Below are 22,310 nucleotides of genomic sequence, written 5' to 3'. Positions count from 1 at the left end.
GAACCCCTCCCCCCCCCCCCCCCCCGCCCCAAATATTTATCACGGTAGCTTTATTGCAAGCGGTACCAAAATATTTGCGATAGCCAGTTGGCGACTCCTGACCCCTCTTAAATGCAAAATCCCACTTTCACCCCTGGAATTCGTCGCTGGAACGGGCCCGAACGTTAAACGTCACGGCAAAAAGAGAACGAAGGGGAAAAGGAGTAGGGGGTGAGCGAACATTAATCCAACCATTCATTTCCCGAAATTTGATTGTTTTAATTTCGTCGCGCGCGGACAGCGGTGCGGATTAATTGGCTCGCGCATGCGGGTAATATCTCTGCACTGGTTTTTGCGTGAGTTAGGGTTTAGCGGGAGTTGGGGTGGGCGGTTGGAAAGGGAAGGGGGGGGGGGAAACGATTGCGGCGATAAATCCCACCTGAGCTGCGCCCTTGTGACGAGGGATCATGGCAATAGCCTGTTTCCCCCCCTTTACCCCCTATCATCCTACACAACCATCCGCACAACCTCGCTGTCGAACCCATCAAGGTACTTTCCCACTCCCCCCCCCCCTCCCTGCCGCGGGAGCTTGCGATCACAACAGGGGGGGTAGGGGTAAAGGGGAAATACGCAGTTAGGGCCCTGGCACACGAGCGTCTCGGTCGCGCGACTGAGACGCGCGACTGCAGTCGAGCGTCCAAGCGACCGAGTAGAGCGACTCAGCCGCGCGACCGAGACGCTCGTGTGCCAGGTTCACGCGACACACTCTTCACTGTGAATATGGACACCGACGAAGAAACAGTTCTTGGCATTGTCCTAAGGCGTCGTTGCCGTCGGCGCCGGCGTCGTTGCAGGCAACGTGTACTATGGATGCACCCAATAACTGCAGACCGCTTAGCAAGGGGCCAGTTTTATACGATTATGAGTGAGCTAAAAGAAGACAATTCGAAATATTTTAACTATTTCAGAATGTCTCGGAGTACTTTCTCGGATCTTCTGGATGTACTGAAAATTCACATTGAAAAAGTTGACACAAGTATGAGAAGAAGTATCCCTGCTGAAGAGAGACTTGCAATTACATTAAGGTGGGTACACTTGTATAAGCAGACAAATAGTTCATTTCATAGTTGTACAAGGAACACAGGAGTGAAATGTTTTTGGCTACGGCTGAAATTATAATTTAATTAGACAGTTACATGTATTTTAAGGGTATAGTTGAAGCATTTATTATCATATTATTAAAAAAAAACATTTTCTGAACATACCCCAAATAAGTAACATTTATTATTACGTGACACGATATTGTCTCAAAGATCCAACACATAAATGTTTATCGTTTTGCACACGAAAATAAATTCTTTCATAAATTTAGAAGAAAATTGTTAGATAACATATTTATTTGTTATTCACTGAAACTGCTCTTTGCATGAAGGTCACATGTCTTATAATTTATTAGGTATCAGTTAAAATAGTCTTCACAAATACTTGACGTATCAGACTGGAGAGATACTGATGAGGAAGCTGCTGGTGACATTGGTGATAAGGCGTGGCATTGCAGCGGCTGCTGGGGTTGACTCATTAACTGCGATGTTTCTGAAGTTGAATGAGACCCGTAGTTGTAAGACTGACTGATGGTGGGTGTAAATTGTTGGTTGCGTACTCCAGAGGTACTTGTATTACTACTAGGGTATGGAAGCGAAACAAATGATGGGCCTGTGATCACTGATGGAGAAGAATGAGGGTAGACAGAAGTCTGAGAAGGACATCGATGACCAGAAATTGACACCTGATTGTACCTTCTTAAGGTGTTTAAAAAGTCGCTTTGAACTTCAAGTTTCATATCGTCTGGCAGACGTTTGAAGTACGGCAAAAGACTCAACAAGAAATGCCTGTCACTGTCTTCTTCTTCTCTACCTGCATGTCGTTTTTCCATATTTCTTCTAAGCGACTGAAGTAGCTCAAGTTCTTCTGTTTCTGGTGACGGTTTTTTTCTTTTAAGAGAAGTAGGTGCCGTAGATGTAGCTGCTGCGGGTGTGGCTTGCGTGTGCAAGTCTGGAGATTCTTCTGTTGTAGGTTTGGTGTCGCATACTGGCAATAGGAAAGTTAACTGCTGGAAATATATATATTGTTTCCTGCCATCTGCTGCAGAACCTGATTTACAATTCCTCTGTTTAGCCAGTTCTCTTCTGAAACAGTCACGTAGATTCTTCCATTTCCGTTGCAGATCTGCAGCTGAAAAAAAAAAACAATAATGTAAGGTGCATATTTTTAGTGTGTGTGTTTTTTTTTTTTTTTTGCAGGTACCTTGCTACAGGATGTTCGTTCACAGAATTGCATTACACATTCCGTTGTGGAATTTCCACATGTCGCAAGATTGTTATTGAAGTGTGTGAAACAATATGGCGGCTTTTACATGAAGCATGTTTCCCGCAGTTAATGCAAGAGGACTGGCTGAAGATTGCTGACGGTTTTGGAACACGTGCAAATTTCCCAAACTGTTTAGGAGCAATAGATGGCAAGCATGTAAGGCTTATTCAACCTGCTAAAAGTGGGTCAACCTATTTTTCCTACAAGAAATATTTTTCCATGGTGTTGTTAGCATTATGCGACTCTAATTATAGGTTTTTATTTGTTGATGTTGGTTCTTATGGAAAATCATCAGACTCAGCAATATATAAAAACAGTGAGCTGTTTCAGAAGATGAAGGATAATACGTTGAACATCCCAAGTGATAGGCCAATAGTTGAAAATGGAGAGCCACTTCCCTTTACCTTCGTAGGTGACGAAGCATTTGCTCTTTCAACTCACATGCAGAGGCCTTATGGTGGGAAAAATCTTACTCAAAAAAAGAAAATATTTAACTACAGGCTGTCACGAGCCAGACGTTACATCGAATGCACTTTCGGCATACTTACAAATAAGTGGCGTATCTTTCACAGGCCATTGGACGTGAAAATTGAAAACGCAGAAACTATAGTGAAAGCATGTTGTATTTTACACAATGTTGTTAGAGAAAGGGATGGTGTTGAATTTGACAGCACTCTGAACGTCGTGGGACTAGATGAAGGGGAGCCGCTTACACGACCAGGAAATACACGATCAGCTTTAAAACAATCCGAGAAAAGTTTTCCGATTACTTTTCTAGTGAACAAGGGTCAGTGCCATGGCAATATTTTTTGCTTTGAAGAGTGAACAATACTAGTGAAATTTAACTTTTATAGAGGTGTCACATTCAACAACGTAATAGTTATAACCGTATAACCGTTACATTGGACAGTAGCCATGGTGAATTTTGTGGCATAAACAAAATATAGAGAAAACAAAATTTCCGTATGCGAAAATGTGTTCACGTTTTATAAAATTATTGCAATACTCTGTCTAGTAAATAGGCTTCACGTAGAACAATTATGTTTATAATACATTTGAAACAAATAAAGTGAATGCAGGGCTGCACGAAATATTCAGATCACCACTAACCACTTATATTTATAAATTACACTTACCTGCTTTATTTTTATGGACGCTATCCATGGCTTTGAAGTTCTCAACGAACATATCGCACACCTCTTCCCATGCCTTTCCCTTTTTGCATTTGTTAGCATACTCATCACATCTGGAATCCCAAATAGCTGGCCTTGATTCTATTTCGATTATAAAACGGTCACAATCGAACGCCATCTTCCTCGCCAGCACATACAACCAGATACTGACCGACAGTCGCTCGGACGCGCGGCTAAAAGTCGCCCGTGTGCAAGGCTCCCGCACGACTGGTCGCCGCGATCTGTCGCGGGGATTCGCGTCTGCTGGCGACAGACGCGCGATGGAGACGCGCTCAGTCGCCCGTGTGCCAGGTTCTCACCCACGCCCATGCTATCTTATGGCAAGCGATTTCCCGGCGACCGAGTCGCGCGTCTCAGTCGCGCGACTCGGTCGCTCGTGTGTCAGGGCCCTTAATTAATTGATCCGCCGTGTGGTTGATCACCGGGTGACGCAAAAAGCGGTTCTCTCACTCTCCAACCCATACAGCTGCATCTATACACATCACCTCATCACACACCACGAACTCATTCGTGTTTGTCATGGTCGCGTATACAATTAACACGGTATTAATTTCCCCCAAACATTATTTTTAAAAAAATTATGACATCGAAATTTTTTTATCTGAATTCTTTAATGTTTTAAACGATTTGTATGCCACTGGCATGGCATTTATCTCTACCAAAAATCCATAAAGATGATAATATTGTAACTGAAGTTCCTTTAAGAAATAAAATAATAATTTTCAGTGTTTGGATTTAGTTTAACTCGCAATTTTATCAGAATTCTTTAATGTTTAAAACGATTTGTATGCCACTGGCATGGCATTTATCTCTACCAAAAATCCATAAAGATAATATTGTAACTGAAGTTCCTTTAAGAAATAAAATAATAATTTGCAGTGTTTGGATTTAGTTTAACTCGCAATTTTATCACAGATTCATAACTTCAATCTTTGTTTTTCATAACAAAAACAATATGTTAATGCACTTTTTTAAATTACATTAAAACAATGTGAACGCGCCTTTCAGTACTCGCGAGTGTTGTGTAACATCTGAAGGCGGTAACGAGCCAACTCATGTCGAAATTCGGACATGAAATGTAACGTAGAATTCTTTAAATAATGCCGAGCGTAATAATTATACGATAATTGTGTTTTCAACTGCATCTTTTGACGTGAATCACACGTAGTTTCCACACACGTAGTTTCACACGTAGCTTCCGGATAAACTACGTCAACTAACGAATCATTTGATTAGCAGACCGAAATTTTAAAACTATATAATGAAACGGCTCCGACAAAAGCAAAAAAAAAAAGTTTTGAAAATCAAACCTCGGCCTTGGACCTGATTCTTGCCAAGGAATTTTATTTGAAATACTGCCCATTTTGTTAAAATTCATTACATAGTTAACTTTATAAAGCTTCCCTTTGTCTTTGTGAACTTTCGTTCGCGCCATTTTCCACAGATGGCAGCACTGTAGTTGTAACACATTTCCAATCCTTGACTTCGTCGCATTCACACAATCACTCCAACCGAATGCCGTAAACCGAGAGCTTAGATATTACAAATCAATACGATTGTTGAAGAAAGTACTATTAATTGTTTAAACTTTCAATTAATGATTAATTTTGTTCTTAAATGTTTTTTAATTGCGTTTAATGGTTTTTAACGTTCAAATAACGTACATTTAATGTTTAATGAGTTAAAAAATCATACAGTAGTCATTACGAGATGATTAAGCAAATGTCAGCCGATTTGACATAAATTATTTTCTAGTTTAAAAATACATAAAAAGTTATTTCCTACAGTTTTTATTAAAATTTTGGTTTAGGAATTTACAACTAAAATTTTCCTGGATAATTAAAGAGGGAAATTTAACGAAATATTAAAAAAAAAAACAACGCTTTGGTCTATTTTAATGCATATTGCTAAAAGCCTAATAATGTATTAATCATACAATTTTAAACAAAGTATAAATAAATTCAAACTGAATAGTGCACGTAAGATATGTGTTTAAATATATGGTTTAGGGAGGAGCTAATTATTATACATAAATAAATGCCCACACATAAAATCTTCACATACACAGAGGCAGTAGGTAATTAAAGCCATCAGCTTATAATCTTCTTTAAACATTTTTAAAGAAGGAAATTTTTTAAAAATAAAATACGTATGGAAATAAAGTTTAGTTATTTGCTTCTTTAACCAGACACTTTTCAAAATATCTTGAAGCATTAAAAACTATGTCAATTTTTGAGGCGACAGCAAACATATCTTCATCGTGTGCTTTTTTCCTGAGAATATCTTTTTTCTCATACTAATACCCTCATAAATATTAAAAAATTTTATAATCACTATGAGTTATTTTGGGACAGTTGACTAAAATATTTTTTTCATCAATAAGTATATCAGATTTGGTACATTATCAAAACTGTAAACAATAAGACGTGGAAAATTTATGGGTCATTTAACAGAAATATAAAAAGCGATTTCTTAAACATGTTCACTTCTACGCCTCATATAAAGATTTAGAATGGAAAAATAATAATAATATCAAAATAATATTTTGAAATAAATATAAAATTATAATTATAACACAATTATTTAGAAAGACCTTTCGCTAACCACGATGCGTGCTATGATTAAAGGGAAATTATTAAACGTTTTACTTCTTCAAATTCATTACTTGATTTACAAATATCATACAACTTATATCTTAAGTACTTATACCTAAAAATATAATGTTCAAACATCCAAGTTCTTAACAAAATTGAATGATTATACCAGTAGTTATTGTACCATTGTTATCGGTTTCAGTAAATTTAAGTAACTATAATTTTAAAACTAATAATATATTCGAGCATTCACCTTTGAATTATGAAACTTAACTAACTGCCAGAACATTCTATTTTCGTAATTTTTTTTTTTAGTAAATCTTATTTTTCTGCTTTATTTTTGTGTATATGCAAAAACGTTGTAAAGCACACATGAACACATTTTAAACACATTTAGAAACAAAATATCTTTAAAGTAAGCATTCAAATATTTTAGAACAGATTCTGTACTAAGGAATCAAATTGATTCATGTAACTCGTAGTACGTTGTACCAAAATGGGCAAAATCGCAGTGATTTTAATGTTATCGTATTATGTATATTGCTTTACTCACCTAACTGCTCGCATGACGTATAACGAATAATTGCATGAAGTCTTTGTACATGACTTTTCTAAATATTCATACGAGTAAATAAAAAAACTTATAAATGTTTTAAAATGCGCAAAACTATATTTTTAAGTTAATTTCATTTTAAAAAAACTTAAAAACAAACAACTAGAACAGTCATAACTGAGATTTTTTGGAAAAATCCATATAACTTAGACTTGTCAAAAGGTAGAACGATCATAAATTAGAAACAATTAATTTAGAAACACAAAACACAGAAACATACCACTTAGAAATTTCATTAAATAAAAAATCATAATTTAGAACTATCATAACTCAGACACACTAAACTTCTATTTGTCATAACTAAGAAACCTACAACGCCTAACTACTTAACTTAGAAATATCATAACTTAGAAACACATATTGAAACCACATAAAATAGAATCGCCATGATCTGTAGGAAAATGAACTGTTTTTTTGTAGTAAAAATATTTTTCTTATAGCTAGCTGCCTGGACAGTTCACGAAATAATTCGATTTTCCCTTGAGTTCAAACACAACAATTAGCAAAAAACAAATTTAAAAAAGACATGCGGTTATATTTTGTGATAAATGACGCTGGAAATATTTTGAGCTATTGAAAAAGTTCACCAACATTAATTCTTTTTTAAGTACCATATAATGTTTTCTGTGAACAGTAGGGAAACTGGGTACGGTTGAAACATTTTAGCGTTTATCGTCCATTGCGTCGGGATTAGTTAAGCGAGCGATGACGGAAATATACTAAATGAAATACCATATATCTGTATACTAACGGACAATGTTATTTGAGATCACTGGGTCGTATTTTATATGTAAAATCAAATTTTAAAAAAATTTAATTTGTTTCAACCATCCCTATGCCAGGTTCGGTTGAAACAGTGCCTGGGATCAATTGAAAAACATGCAAATAATACAAAATATAATAAATTAAAATGTTTTATTCATTGTGTAATAACATTTTATGACTCGTAATGGCACAGTTGAACATCACAAATATATTTTTATTAATATTCAAGTCTTTCACGATACTTTTAATCTAGTGCGTTAATGTGAATATGTGAAGAGTGGTTATCAAGCACAAGTACGACTTTATGTGAAGGAGGAGTATTTGTATGTTTCTTTAAGTGTTCCAGGAAATGAATAAATTTTTATCCTGCATCCTGCCAGAAGGATTTTCACTTCCAGCAGATCCTATTGGTCCAGCCCTGATAAAGTGATCTTGGTATCGCACTCGAGGAATGACGAAGAATGGAGGAATAGCATTTCCGATGGCATTGACTGCAAAGGCCACTGTGACTAAAGTACTCCTCTCGGCTGAAGTCACTGAACCTACTTGACGAGCACCACGTCTAGCTATTTTTCTGTCGGGTTTTTGCACAGTATTTATAGCGGTCTCATCAGCATTATTGTGGTTCAAATTAATAACGTTCCATGATAGTAGCCAAATTGTCGTAGAAAGCATCTACATTATTTTTACTAAAGCTAGTTGCCCTGTAAAGACTTGTAGCCTGTGCTGCACGTACTGACAGTTCAGGATTTCTTCTCATAAACATGGATACCATTCTTCGCCAGCCATTTCGTTGTCATCCCAAGTCTGAAGTCGTGATAAATCGTACTTGAATGTTAGTTCGTATGCCAATTTCATAACATCCTTTTTAGTTAGGCCAACATATATGTCTGCACATCTAATTAAATATTTAGATAGCTCATGCTCTTGTTCCTGGTTAAACACTCGATTGTGAGCCTTATATCCAATTTCTTGATTTTCATCGCCACCAGTCACATCTCGTTTACGTACATACCTTAACATGGAACAGTGGTTCAGTCCATTCCGTTCTCCCATTATTCTTAACGAAGATCCGGCTTTTAAATCTCCATAGGCTTGTGTTTACGTTGTTAAGTCAGCCTGACCTCTCTTAGTCTTCCTTTGGCTTACCCTTGGCATCTAAGAAACAAGAAAACTAAATAATTAAACTGTTTCAACCGTACCCACAAAATAATATTTCAACTGTCCCCAACCCCCCTTCTAGGTATTAAATGGTTCACAGTAAGAATGATAATTAATTTGAATAAAAACTAACCATACATCCATATTCAACAAAATTCAATTAAAACGATAAAAAAACTCTCAATACTCTAACTTTAATAAAACCATAATAATTGCAAAAATGTACGAACAAACAAAAATTACTTTTCCGTCACAAATACAATGGGGCCTCCTATACACAAGCACAGTGCGCGAAGAGTGACGCACCACTAAAATTCGTGTTTCGACTTGTCGTCCGCTTCGATCTCCCCTCGTACCCCTCACCACATCACGCACGGTGTCGAGATATCCGCTTTGTTTCAACCGTACACCGTTTCAACCGTACCCAGTCTACCCTACAACTAGTAGGCAACATACTTAATTTATTAAGGTTTTGTTTGGATACAGGTCTACAAATCTGAGACATTTTGATCTTCATATATAAGAATGGTGATTCGGAATAGTTTTGAGTAATATTTTTAGCTACATTACAAAACTTCATAACATATATTTCTACAAACAATTTTTTTTAAATAGGTGGGATATTTCTCGTGTGAGCACCAAGCTGTTAAAGCCTAAGTACCTAAGAACACGCTGCTTGAAAAGGTAAAGGAGGGTATAGCCTATCTTTTAGTATATGAACTGCCTCCTTGTGTAACAGACAAAGTAATAAATATTTCTGCCGTTAACGTAGATTCCCGCGATACACCGCGAAGCGCCCACCGTTGGAAAGGCAAGTTGTTTATGGAGCCGGGGCTACTTAATGGACTTCTCGCGTGAGCACCGCGGTAGAATCGCGCCCCTCCTCCCCGTTTTTTTTTTTTTTTTTACTGACTCACGTGACCCGGCCCAGTTTATACACTCCTGCTCTGGCGCATGGTTGGAGGGGGAGGGGGGTGCTGGCTGCTATGTTGCATCTCGGTGCAGGGCGTCCTTCCAGTATGTACTTCTCGCTATTACCTCGTCGCAGATAAGATATTTGTGAGCGCGGCCCCTTTCTTACATGTTAATTACGCCCCAAAGTACGAGGCGGGTCTCGTACCCCCCCCCCCTTCCCCCTCCCTGCTCTTCCAGAAGCCTCGCTGGAGCTATTCCTTAGACCTAATAAATCCAACCCTCTAACCCCCTTCATCCTCACCCGGCCTTGCCTGCTCGATATTATCACCGCGGGGGGCCTTCCGTGTCGGAGCTGCTTACTAGATGTACCAACATGGCGGCGCGCGATATCTCTCTCTCGCCCCTGGCCTTGACTTTGCCGCCGTGCATCGCAATCAAGGCGCCGCAAGCGACGGTGGCCGGTAGCTGTGGTTTGGGCTCCCGTGCCTAAACCTTCCCTAGGGTGGGAGTGCTTTCGTATCTTAGAAACATACAATTTAGAAACACGTTAACTTAGAAACACAGAAGAATAAATTTATAAATTATATCTGTTCTAAGTTATGTGATTCAGCGTTGTGTGTTTCTAGGTTATGGCAGTTGTAGGGTGTGTTTTGTTAAGTTATGATAGTTCAAAGTTATAATTTTTTAAGTTACGGCGTTCCTAAGTTGTTGGTTTTGACGTAATGTGTTACAAAGTAATGATCGTTCTAACTTATGACATATTTATATAGAGTTTTCAAGAAATCTAAGTTATGACTGGTCTAAGTTTGTGTTTCGTAGTTATTGATCCCCTCCTAGGATGTCAATTATAGGGACTGATTCTAGCAGCAATGATTGATGTTTTCCCTAAATCTTAAATTAACTGCTTTTTTTAAAACGCAACTCTGGCGTTTGCCCTCAAGAAAAAGGTTCTATCGCTTAATCCGAAAAACGTTTCCTATGGTATTTTCCCTAAAGTTTTTACCATTACCCTAAACATTTTCTTCCCTTAATATTATTTACTCTAAACATAGATTTAATGTCAAACTACGTGTATGCTGTCAGTAGATTTTTTTGGAAAGGGATGTGAATGGGGAGCTACCTTTAACTTATTTAAGTACAACCAAAATCACTTACGAGTAAAGACTTATCTCACATCCATGCAATATATGGAATTCGAACCCTGCAACTCCACTCACCACGCGATGACTAGTATATTTTTTACCAACCACGCGATGGATTATGGCCTAAAACTAAAATAAAAAAATATTTATCAATACTAATAATAAATATGTTTGAGGTAAATAGTATATACATTGACTTTAATTATAAAAATCGTTAATGAATTGCTATGCTATTTACATTGTATTTTGAACACAATTAAATTAATTATATTTTTAATTGTTTTCTGTTTGTCTTTTTGTTTTGGTATGAATGGAAAATTACTTTAAGTAACTTTTCTATTGATAAGTCCTTTGACTAACTTAAGCAGTAAGCTACATGTAATTACAGAACTCCATCCCTAATGCAACAACTTCACAATCTTTATTTCAAAAAATTTCCAGAAAGAACCAATTATTAAATGACTAGCTGATTCCTTTAAATAAAAACTAAAATAAAAGTGAATCTAATTTTACAGTCATAAATGAAAATGTTAACGAAGGATTTGGAAACTATAATAATGTTTCATGCGAATAAATACAAAACCGAAATAATTTCTTATTAAAAATTATGTGCAGCGAAATATGTTTAACATTGCCACTATAAGAATGTTGCTTAGAGTCATATTAACATATAATACCCTGCCAGGTTCGGCACAAAATGAGGTAATGAGATCTTACGCTGAAAGTCGTTATGTTTCAAGTGTGCTAAAAAGTCAAGACTTAATTACGTTGCTGATGAAATTTTGGCTTCCCGGAATATTACGGTCACTTCAAAGTCGAGGGTCGTTTCGGAAATGTAATGATGTAGACGCGAAGTTTAATTACTTACCAAACGAGTTACACTATCATAATGGCGGTACGCCGCTGAGTTTTACGCGCTTCATTGTGTTTTAACGACAATGGTTGTGTCATAAATTTTAGCTCGACCCATTATTAGCGCGGCATGACGAAATCCTTTGAAAAAACATACTTATTTATCATTCAGCTTCTTCTTTTGCGTATTGACGTTTATTATTCTTTTACACCTCAAAATAGTAAAGAAGAACAAAAATAAAGCAACAGATATTTACTGTCATCACAAAACTAATAACGAAAAATAAATATTATTATACAATTTTGAAAAATTAGAAAGTAATAATTATTACACATAATTTGTAAACATAGACCAAAACTGCACTTAGTCACACAACATTTCTCTGAGGTATGAGCAAATTATGGTGATTTTTGGAAATATCTTTGTACATAGGCGTGCCCAGACATTTCCATTAGGGGGGGCCCTGCTAAATTTTTAAATCAGAAGCTGAATTAAGAATCTTAAATAGCCAAAATACATTCACTCATTGCAGTGTTTATATTTTTGTGCAGTATCAACAAGATATGTTTACTAGTTAATATTTATATCCGTACCTATAATTTTAACAATCTTGAAAATATGTTTTTTTTTTCATAGACAATGTTTAAAGGGTAAGTACTTACACATTTCCCCCCCTCAAATTTTCCATTAGCTTGGTCCAGATCTACCTTAAAATGAAATTTTTAGTGAATAGAAACACAGCAAATCTGACAGCAGAACTTTAACAAACCTCTTAAAAAAATTTTTTTTTGCTTGGCCATTTTAAGGGACTTCGTGTTTTAAATAAACTAAGGCGGCTGTATTTACAGAACGATAAAATGTTAAAAAAAATGTTGTTAATTAGCACGCTGCAACACTGAAACACAGTTTGAGTGTCACAGTGCCAGGAATATACGAATATTAACGAACGCATTAGAGAAAATGCCGATCTGAGTTGATTACACCTGGCCCCCCCTGTAGGCACGCCTATGTCTTTGTACAAGTATTTTAAAGTACTGTTTTATTGTATTTAGGTATAATTTCATGATACTAATACATTAGAATTTATCACAAATTATCATTTGCGTATTTATTTTCTTACATATAGTTAATAATTTTAAAATTTTCAGATTTTAGGAAATTTCCCCCCCCCCCCCCCCCCCCCCTTTTATACGAGCACATTTTACAACATAACCCGACTTCTTGGATCGGAAACACTCCAAATCGATAAAGCATTGAGTTTTAAAATATTCGAAATTTTGGGTCTTCAACAACACCCCCCCCCCCCCCCCCAGGTAACAGTCTACCCCTGGGCAAATTCCTACCGTGCCCTGACCTCATTGTATACACAAAAATAAGGGTTTTTACCCTCTGACCACTCCTCCACACCCCCTTAACACTAAGGTCTTAAGTTATCAAAATATTGTATTGTCAGAGGTTCTTTATGTGTATCCAAAATTTAAACACATTTTTACGCCGAAAATTGGGTAATAATTGAATGGAAAGATTTTATTACTTACTTCATTAATTCATACACGAAGGTCAAGCTAATAAAAGCGTGGTAAAAAAACAATGCTTTATTAAGCTATAATGGACACATTTTCTTCTAATGGGAGGTATTCTCCCATAAAAAGTTTGAGATACCTGGTTTTAGTCATTAGTGTGTACATACTTTCAAAAGACAATCTGTAAGCATTTCCGGTCAGTGTGACAATTTCACTTACGAGAGACTATGGTGTAAAAAGAAGCTGAGCTATTGCACATCTCTCGTATGATATTTCTGAATACATTATTACGCCTTTATAAAAAAAATCCTTAAATTGCTTTTTAAATAATGTCAGCCTTTTTTTATTTTTGTTGACCTTCCGAATTGTTGCATGTGATCCTCGCAGGATCGCCAATGCAGCCATTCATGAAAGTACGAGTCGTTCTCGACCTTTCATACATCCTTATGGCATATATTATACTATAAATTTATATTGTTGTAAATATAATAAAATAGAAAATATACAAGTAATTACGCGTAGTAAATAAAGTAATATTATATTTTAAAATAAGTTTCCTATAAGAATATAAGAAAATATGCATTTAATATATATAATAAATAAGTATAGTAAGATATAAAAATAACAATTATCTGCTTAGCCAGCTAAATACTGTCTTCGCAATTTCATATTTTTCTGTTACTGCCAATGGATTAACTTTAAATATGGACACTTGCATGAAAAAAGAGTGTAATATAATTTGTAAATGCAAATGAATGGCATCGGAAAATTTATTGGTTTTGTTGATACGACAGATTGATTAAGTATCGAATGAGATTGGATATCCTTTTCGGGCTAGTTTCTCGCTGAATTAACTTAAATCATCTTTTGGCTGAGGTGGCGTTGGTAAAAAGCACGTCTTCACTGTTTGGGAGCAGCTCTTAGTTCGTAGCACAGAGTGAACGGCGCATTGGTGCCCAATTGAGTCTGCTCGAACGATGTTGTTTAGTTTAGTTTGATTTTATGTACCTAAAATGGCCTTAAAGAGATAAATAGTTTATTTAAATAGATGCAGGTTTTTGCTGAACATAAAAAGAAAATATTTTCTTTTTCCGTTCAGCAAAAACCTGTTGTTATTTTATCGGAATTTTTAATTTACAATTTAACTATACCTGCCTGTTCGCCATAGCACATGTTAAACAAGGAGAGCCCTCAAGACCTGTGACGTGTAATGGAAAGAGGAAGTAAGTGCTAATCACTCTGCACATTGCAGTCTAATGAATGGATACCTTTGTACAGGTCCAAACAAATTTAATTTCAACCACGTTATCAAACAATTTGTCAGCATTTTCTGATCCCACTTCAACCGTTGATTTATTTTGATTACACCATTGTAAAGTTCATTATATTAAGAAGTTTTTGTTCTATTAACGAGATGTAGGTAATTTTTTTAATCCAGTAAATTTATTCTGCAAATGTTTTTAACTGAATCTAATAATTTGGAATAAAAATCTGTCAGATGATGTAATCGAATTTGTTGTAGCTTCAGTGCATACGTAATTATTAGTTTTATTATTATGCGAGCAAGTGAAAATTTTCAAAAATACAAAACGTAAAATATATCTCTGAACGGAGCATATTTTTGCAGCTTTTACACAGAACAGTTAAATTCCTAGCATTTGGTCATTAATAGCTGAACAATTAAGTGAAGCATGTTTAAAGATAAAGTTTTTGATCCACGCCATTGCTGATTACTGTGTATGTCATAAGAAACATCAAAAACACACATGAAAAATAGATATGCAAAACACACAGAAAACAATTCAAAATATGTGAATTCAAAAAATAACACAGAAAATTCTATGGAAGAAAATAGTCAAAAAATAATTGTAGCACAGACGAACACAGTCGTCTAAAGACGAAGAGACAGTAGCAACAATAACTGTGAATAAAGAAAAAAGACCTTGGACAACACATTATAAAATTTAAAAAAAAAATTGTTTGTTCGTATTCTACGCGCTCACGCAACTTTCATCCAATTAAGTTGAAACTTTGCACACTTGACCTTTAAAACAAGAGAAATGTCACTGTCTAGGTGAGATTTCGATAAAACCAACCCTGAAAGCTTTATTCCTCTACATGGCAACGGGCTTTTTCATTGTTGATGCCTTCTGCATATCCATGGAAATTTAATATGACGCGTGAGTAGTTTTGGTTAATTGCGAGTAAGTATTTAATACCAATTCCTCTTTTCTATGGACCGAATAGGTACTAATGGTAGCACGCGATTCGAAGGAGATAAAGATAGATAGAGAAATATAGAGAAATATAGAGACATAATAGTGAGATAGATAAATAGAGAGCTAGAGAGACATACGGAAATAGAGGTAAAGATGGAGAGATATAGAGGATATATATAGAGTGAGAGATGGAATGATATAGGTGGAGAAATGGAGAGAGGATAGAGAGATATTGCTATGGAGAGATATATAGATTTAGATATATTGTTAGAGATATGGAGAGATGTATACAGGGAGATTTATAGCGAGAAAGGGAGAGATATAGAGAGATATAAAGGGAGGTATAGAGAGATATAGAGATGCTTTGTATATATGAAACCTATTTAAAACGAATTACAAAAAAAATTGATTGAGGCGTTGCAACGCATTAGTTAGTTACTGACAGATAAAATAATCCAAAGATGATACTAAACAGTCACAATTAAAGAGTAACTCAAACAGTTTTAGATAACCACACGCGCGAGTACTGCTTAGTTGTTTTCTCGCTTGCAGAACCACCTACGCAAAATGGCGACTCCTGAGCATAAAGCGTTTTGATTTCTGCAATTTGCTAAGAGTAATATCGTTTATCGTAATTTCAGTTCAACGTGCGTTTCGTTTAATGTAAAATTGTGATCCACTATATGGCAAAAACATCCGCCGATGGTATAGGCAATTCAAAACGACCTGATAATTTTTGTAAAGGGTAAAGCACGGTACAACCAAAATGTTTGTATAGGATGTTGACCGTGTCAGAGCATCTTACCCGCGTAGTCCTAAGAAATACGTTCAGAAAGCATGTCTTGAAATTCATTTGCTAAAGATAACCGCGTGGAAGGTCTTAAGAACACGTTTACACACCCGTCTATACCGGTCACAGTTGCTGTATGCTTTAAAGCCAGATTACTATGCTGTACGTTGTAAATTTGCACTTCAAGTGTTTGAGCGGGAAAGTGACTTTCTTGGTCGTGTGGTTTTCAGCAACGAGTCAACTTTTCAACTAAGTGGGAAGGAAAATACCCATAATGTTCGTATCTGGTGGTCAGTACATCCTCATGAACTTATAGAACACCACTGGAATCTCTTCGTACGAGAGTGATTGAACTTCGATATACCTGACCATTGGATGGATCGTAATGATCAATACGACAGAGCGCTTTTTCGCTGGCCTCCACGTTCACCTGATTTAACGACATGCGATTGTTTTTTTTTCTTCGGGGCTTTATAAAATTTCGTGTCTACGTTCCATCGCTAACTAATGATTTGCGAGAGTTGAGACACAGCCGGACGTGTTAACCAAAATGTGGGAAGAATTGGATTTTAGGTTGTATGTGTGCCGTATAACTAAAAGGAGCACATATAGAACATTTTTTTTAGAAGAAATAAGTTAGTTTATTGTCAATTTGATGCATGATTTGTTGTAAATAGTCTAAATAAATCTGTTATTGTATACCATTGAACCTGGGACATTCATTTTTGGACATCCAGTACTTTGAATATGTGAATCATCTAATGGAGTACCGATGGGTCGAACACTTAACATCAAAAGGTGTTATTTTGAAACAAAACTTGGTCTATTTAGTAGTTGTTACGTAATACCGCGTGCACCTCTAGGCTGGAGATGGCTGGCAGCGAACTGCGACTGTTAACCAGAGACCAGCAGGAACAATGCTCTGACGCTGCGCCTGTGTTGTGTGTGTGTTCGCAGCTGCACGCCCTCCGCAGGTTGACGCAAGGGGACGGCAAACACCCCAAGGCGCCCCTCGGGAACAACTACCGCCCGCCGCAGCCGCTGCACCACCGACCCGTCAGGACAAACATCGACTTCAATGTGAAGCAGGTGAGCGTACCCGCCTCCCCCCCCCCCCCCCCTCCTCATTCCCAGCGGCTCAAGGCTCCGGAGCTGCGGTGCTGCGGTGCAGGCAGTGAGCGACCGCCATCTTGGATCCTGACGTCGCGGCGGCCATCTTGGATGACCTCGACCCGGCCAAAATCTCGGATTCAGCCATATTGAATTATGACGTCACAACCACCATTTCCTTTTTTTTTTCAGAACTCTCCGCCAATTTTGAATCATGACATCACGTACGCCATGTTGTAAATTGGTAATATTATTATCATCCAAAAAAAATTTCTATTATCCATCAAGATGTTTGAGAAGAGGAGGGAGCAGAACGTGAGCGCACGTTCTTCGTCAAGGTTCCGAGAAACCTTAAGATTCACTGGTTTGGTCACTGGATAGTTGCGTTTCTGAAATTAAACGTTGTGCTGTTACCAACTTTTCACATTAATAACACGACCCGCATGTTTCAAAAATATGCTTTATGTTAGACCAAAAATAATTGTTTTTCTATAGCATTATCTATATTTTTTTTAATGTTTAATGGTTACGAAGCTATCTTATTTTAATGTATCCAAATCATCACCTTTGTTATTGACTAACATAAAATTTCCTAAATGGTGGTCACACTTTTAAACTAATTTTTTGTGGTAGTTGTGTATAGCCTTCGGCGCTTGTATACTTTTGTAGCTTTTGTAGCTAGATAACGAGGATATTTTGTAGTCGAATTATTTTGGAAATATGAAAATGCCCCTGAAAAGATGATGGTTAAGAGTTATAAACAAAATTCTCCCCGAAATAAGAGATTATAAACTGACCTATGTCGAGAAAAAATCTACAAAAATGCCGCTCTGCATAACCGTACAAGAAATATTTTGGTATAAAATGTACTTCGATAATACGGAGAAACTAAACCTTTAACATGAATATAATAGTTATTTACATTAGCATTCAGGACACAGACACTTAATAATATTGATAATGCATTTACAACATATTATTTGATGGGTTTTTCCCCAGTTTTATTTAATGAGGTTGGTACGGATACGGACACCTACTACCCACTCAACACCCTCAAAAACGAATATGCACTAAGGAACCTTCGTCAACATGGGAGTGACGTCTCTGTCTCTTTTTATTTAATCAGTGGACTTGGGATCAGGCGCTTTTTATTGCTATAAATAATATTTAGGATATGATAGAAAAACCTCAATCTTTATTTTATTTTCGGGAGAATAGGGTTACACACGTATAGACTATCGTATTGAAATGTGTTAACAGTTAAACACACTACAATTTTTCCTACCACGAATTTGCGTGAGCAAGCTGTGAGATTAATTTGTTTGTTCGGGACTGTTTTGGCTTCTAATACCATTTCACACAGAAAAATTTTTGTTTCTGTACATTCACAAAAGATTCCTTTGGAAAATAGTCACCAAGAAATAGTTTGTAACACTACAAAAAATAAATTGTAAATTTGTTCAAAACATGGCTATGGTTATTTTACTATTATAAAATATGTTTTTTCAAGATATTACCGAGAATTCTTCAAAAAAATTAGCGCATAATTTTTTATTTTAATTGATACTTCATTCAGGATTTTTTTTAAACCATGGTGAAGATAATCGAATATTCAACCATTTGACTATTTTGTTTTATCGTGCTTGTTATGTGCGAAGTTGTTTCTGGAAAACTATTCAGGTAACGGTTGGCAAAAAAACTTTAACTATTGGAGTTACTGAGAAACACGAAGCATAAATCCCGGGTTAATAATTCGTGTAAATGTACAAATATTAAATATCTGTAAGTTTTCATTTCTATTCCGTTTTTTATTTGCAAAAATATTTACAGTGCAGTGATTTTTGCTCTCCCGTATGGTGTTTAGCAGCGCAGTGGTCGAGTAGACGGATGGTTCGCCTACCACTAAGGAGTTTTGTAAGTCAAATCTGGGATTGTTTTCTAAAGTGAGAAACGGTGTGGTGGGTCGCTGCAAATAGTCAGCCAGATTTCTCGGGGAACTCCCATTCCAATCATCTACTCATTCCATGACTGCGCCATCAACCACACTTCATCGCTCCCCGTCTCTAATGACCCAACAAAGTGTGATCAAAAATACGGCAAATGATTTTATAACGAACAATCATTAAGCTTGCATCAATTCTGAACTAACCCCTTCTCTTTGTATAGCGATGCACACCTATCCCAATGTTGATTCCATGATTGGAAGAATTTCTGTAAGGGCCTTTAGCTGCTCTATCGTGGCCCTCTGCGTGTCGGTAATAGTGTCTAAAACTATTTTTTTATTGTAGCGTTACTTTCTATTCTGGTCTCCGTTTCGCAAACAAAATTTAATGTCATCGCGTTGTTCGAAATCCGTGATTAGAAAAACGAAAATGCGCTTTCATTTATTCTCACGCCATAATGCAAACACTCACGGTCTCGCACTGTGCTCATGATTATTTGTACGACCGTGGGCCAGCGATGCCCAGCTGTAAAATAAGTAAGCGAATCAGCTAGAGCCATTTATCAAGGATAAAAATTTTCTCGCTTAGAAGTAAACCAATGGGAGAGCAAATGTGGGTTGAGAACTTTGAAGACTTTGACTTCTACCCTGAAGCCAGATGATTCCGCGAAATTTCCGGGTCCATGAAGCTCGACAGACACGGACCACGTCCTCATTCTTCCGGCTGTGGAAGATGACTGACAAGTCACAATTTGTTCAAAATGGACACTGAATTTTTCATATCAGGTTATGGGGCTTATTACTTCAAATAATTGATATAGTCAGCAGATGCTGCTATAAATCTTTTTTATCACTCCTCGTTATGTCAACGAGATGTAAAATCTCAATTCGTCCGTTTGATGTTTCCACGCCTGGTATAGTTATGTTTACCATCATTGGAAAATTTGAATTAACGGTTAGCTTGGCACCTTTAAAGTCTCCATAGCACAAGACGTCATTAATTCAAATTCGAAATATTTGTTTGTTTTTTTAGTGCTTTACAACTTTTAAGTTCGAAAATGTCAGAATATTTGGAAATCGCGTGTAAGATTTCAGATAAATACAGAATTAATACCGCACAGAAAAAAGAATTGAACGAAAACCCTGATAGTGAAGTGCAATTTGCGTGTTTGAATTAAAATAATCAAATATGGAGTCAAGTTTTATTTTGTATACCATATGTTTGTGCTGATGTACGATTATTTCGTGCCAGGATACTATTTATTTTGAATGCCATATACCTTGAAAAGACATTCGGACGAGGCAGAAAGAGAGAAAGCTTTACACCTTTGGATTTCACCATGGATAGTAGGCAACCGTTTAATAATTCCAACATCCACGTGAGATTAATTTCCTCGATGATAATCAGATTTTTTATTCCATCTTTTCTAATAGACAGCCAAAATCTTTAAAAAAAATGGAATCAAAGTAACACGGGAATCATCACAGTAATTGCCGAGAGCGGAACAGAAATAAGTTTTCGCTGGGCCGGGACATTGAACACGTGTCGTCTAGATTTATGGGTCAGGAGTCCTTCCAATGCGCCTTCTTTGCTTGTCTCTCCTGGCTGATTACGTCTTCTAGCAAGTCGGCAAAGTTAATGGCTGCCAGAATTTGTACCTCAGCTCGTTTGTCATTCGTGTCCACAGCCATTATACAGCAATTTTCAAAATTCTTTAAGCGGTAGTAGAACGCAAAGTTACAAGTTCGAATAACCAAGCAATGTTTGCTCGGAACTCAAATGGTGAAGCGCTAAAGGGTGCTTTCTAGAAAACGAAATAAAAGCGCAGTCGACAGCAACTGTCGTTATTTGTGTTGTGGATCTCAAAAGATATAGATGCCTTCATGAATCAATAGATTTGGACGGCAGTGCAAGTGAAGCACAGAGATTGTACCAGAGAATATTTTCCGGAAAGACGCGTACCAGATGATTGAACATTTCAGTATATATAGTGTATATATAGTAATGATATTTGTGCTTGTTTAGTTGTGTTTATCACCTTTCAATTTTTTGAAAAATTTTGAATTACTCAGAATATAATTTTTTTCTTGCACGGCGCTACCCAAATCGGCGCTAGAATTTTGTCAGCGTACATGTCTTTGATTCCTTAGCTATGTCTCTTGCTGCAGTCAACGTTAGAAGTAGTTTGGATTTACTTTTAGGACTTAAACTGTTCGTAATAATTGAAATTAACTATACAGTATTCTATAACAACCGCAAAAATACGATATCCAAGCATAAACTACATACATTTTTAAACCACTATAAAATAATTTTACTAAATATTTTCCTTCAAAACATTCATTAGAAAAACCATTTAAAAATTATTTAAAATAATATTTTTATTCGATGGTTCCTACTTAGGTAATAAATTGAGATGTAACAACTTTTTAAACTTCATTAAGCGGGATAAACTATTAAGGTTAAAACACAAATACCAGAGCCTGTTGTCAAAATATTTATAGCAAAAACATTGTGTTTAATTTATAGCAAATCATTTTTAGACTAATTTTGAACAAAAGCATTATGAGGGGACTACCATGTTATTTTCATTTTTCATGTCTAACAATTTTTCAATGATATTTTCTTACAGTTAATAAATTATCAAGAATCCGATTACTAAATTAACCTAAATTATTCGCTTTAACGTTTAAAATAAGAATTTACCGAATTTGATATAAGAAATTATTTATTTAGCTGCTGTTATTAAAATATCATATAATCATGTCATAAATATTATTCAAAAATTATTTTATAATGAAGCAAACTTGTCTAGTTATAATATTACTAGCAGAACCCAGCAGACGTTGACCTGCATGTGTTTTTTTATTTACCTCTATATATCTCAAAATATCTCAAATTAATGGTTTTTATGTCATTTTTATGTCATTTTATTACAGTCACAAACACTTTTTGTTATTATTGAGGATTAAGAACTGTTAAAATCACAATATACCATTGCACATGGCGATCGGCTGAACAGTTTAGAAGTTGATGCGCTGCGGCGTCATCTAGCGGTGATTTATAGCAAATGGAAAGCATAAATTCCTTTTCCACGATAAAACCCTCAGATGTACCAACTTTCATTATGATCGGTCAAACGA

At 36.2% G+C, this 22,310-nt stretch overlaps 2 protein-coding genes across 2 annotated transcripts in view; one reads left to right on the top strand and one right to left on the bottom strand.

Moving 5' to 3' along the window:
• LOC134531818 (carbonic anhydrase-related protein 10) overlaps nt 1–22,310 on the top strand; it is a 717,638-nt gene that overhangs the window by 671,624 nt on the left and 23,704 nt on the right. The window contains exon 9 of the mRNA XM_063367772.1: nt 17,072–17,203. Within this exon, the coding sequence (XP_063223842.1) occupies nt 17,072–17,203 (132 nt within the window). The remainder of the gene's footprint in view (nt 1–17,071; nt 17,204–22,310) is intronic.
• LOC134531819 (uncharacterized) lies at nt 1,411–3,920 on the bottom strand. The gene is made up of 2 exons (XM_063367773.1): nt 3,483–3,920; nt 1,411–2,211 (listed from the first exon to the last, which is right to left on the bottom strand). Exons 1-2 carry the CDS (start codon nt 3,655–3,657, stop codon nt 1,439–1,441), a joined length of 948 nt encoding a protein of 315 aa, XP_063223843.1. The 5' UTR covers nt 3,658–3,920; the 3' UTR covers nt 1,411–1,438.

This window comes from Bacillus rossius, chromosome 5 (assembly GCF_032445375.1).
Source record: "Bacillus rossius redtenbacheri isolate Brsri chromosome 5, Brsri_v3, whole genome shotgun sequence".
Lineage (NCBI taxonomy): Eukaryota > Metazoa > Arthropoda > Insecta > Phasmatodea > Bacillidae > Bacillus > Bacillus rossius.
Note: the sequence above shows the minus strand (reverse complement) of the source record. Positions and strands in the feature narration are given on the sequence as shown.

What these genes read in the sequence shown, in the direction of transcription:
- LOC134531819 (XM_063367773.1), bottom strand. Translation starts at nt 3,657, where the DNA reads ATGGCGTTCGATTGTGACCGTTTTATAATCGAAATAGAATCAAGGCCA. An exon ending in CGTCCATAAAAATAAAGCAG is followed by an intron (nt 2,212 to 3,482) that starts GTAAGTGTAATT and finishes TTTTTTTTTCAG; the next exon opens with CTGCAGATCTGCAACGGAAA.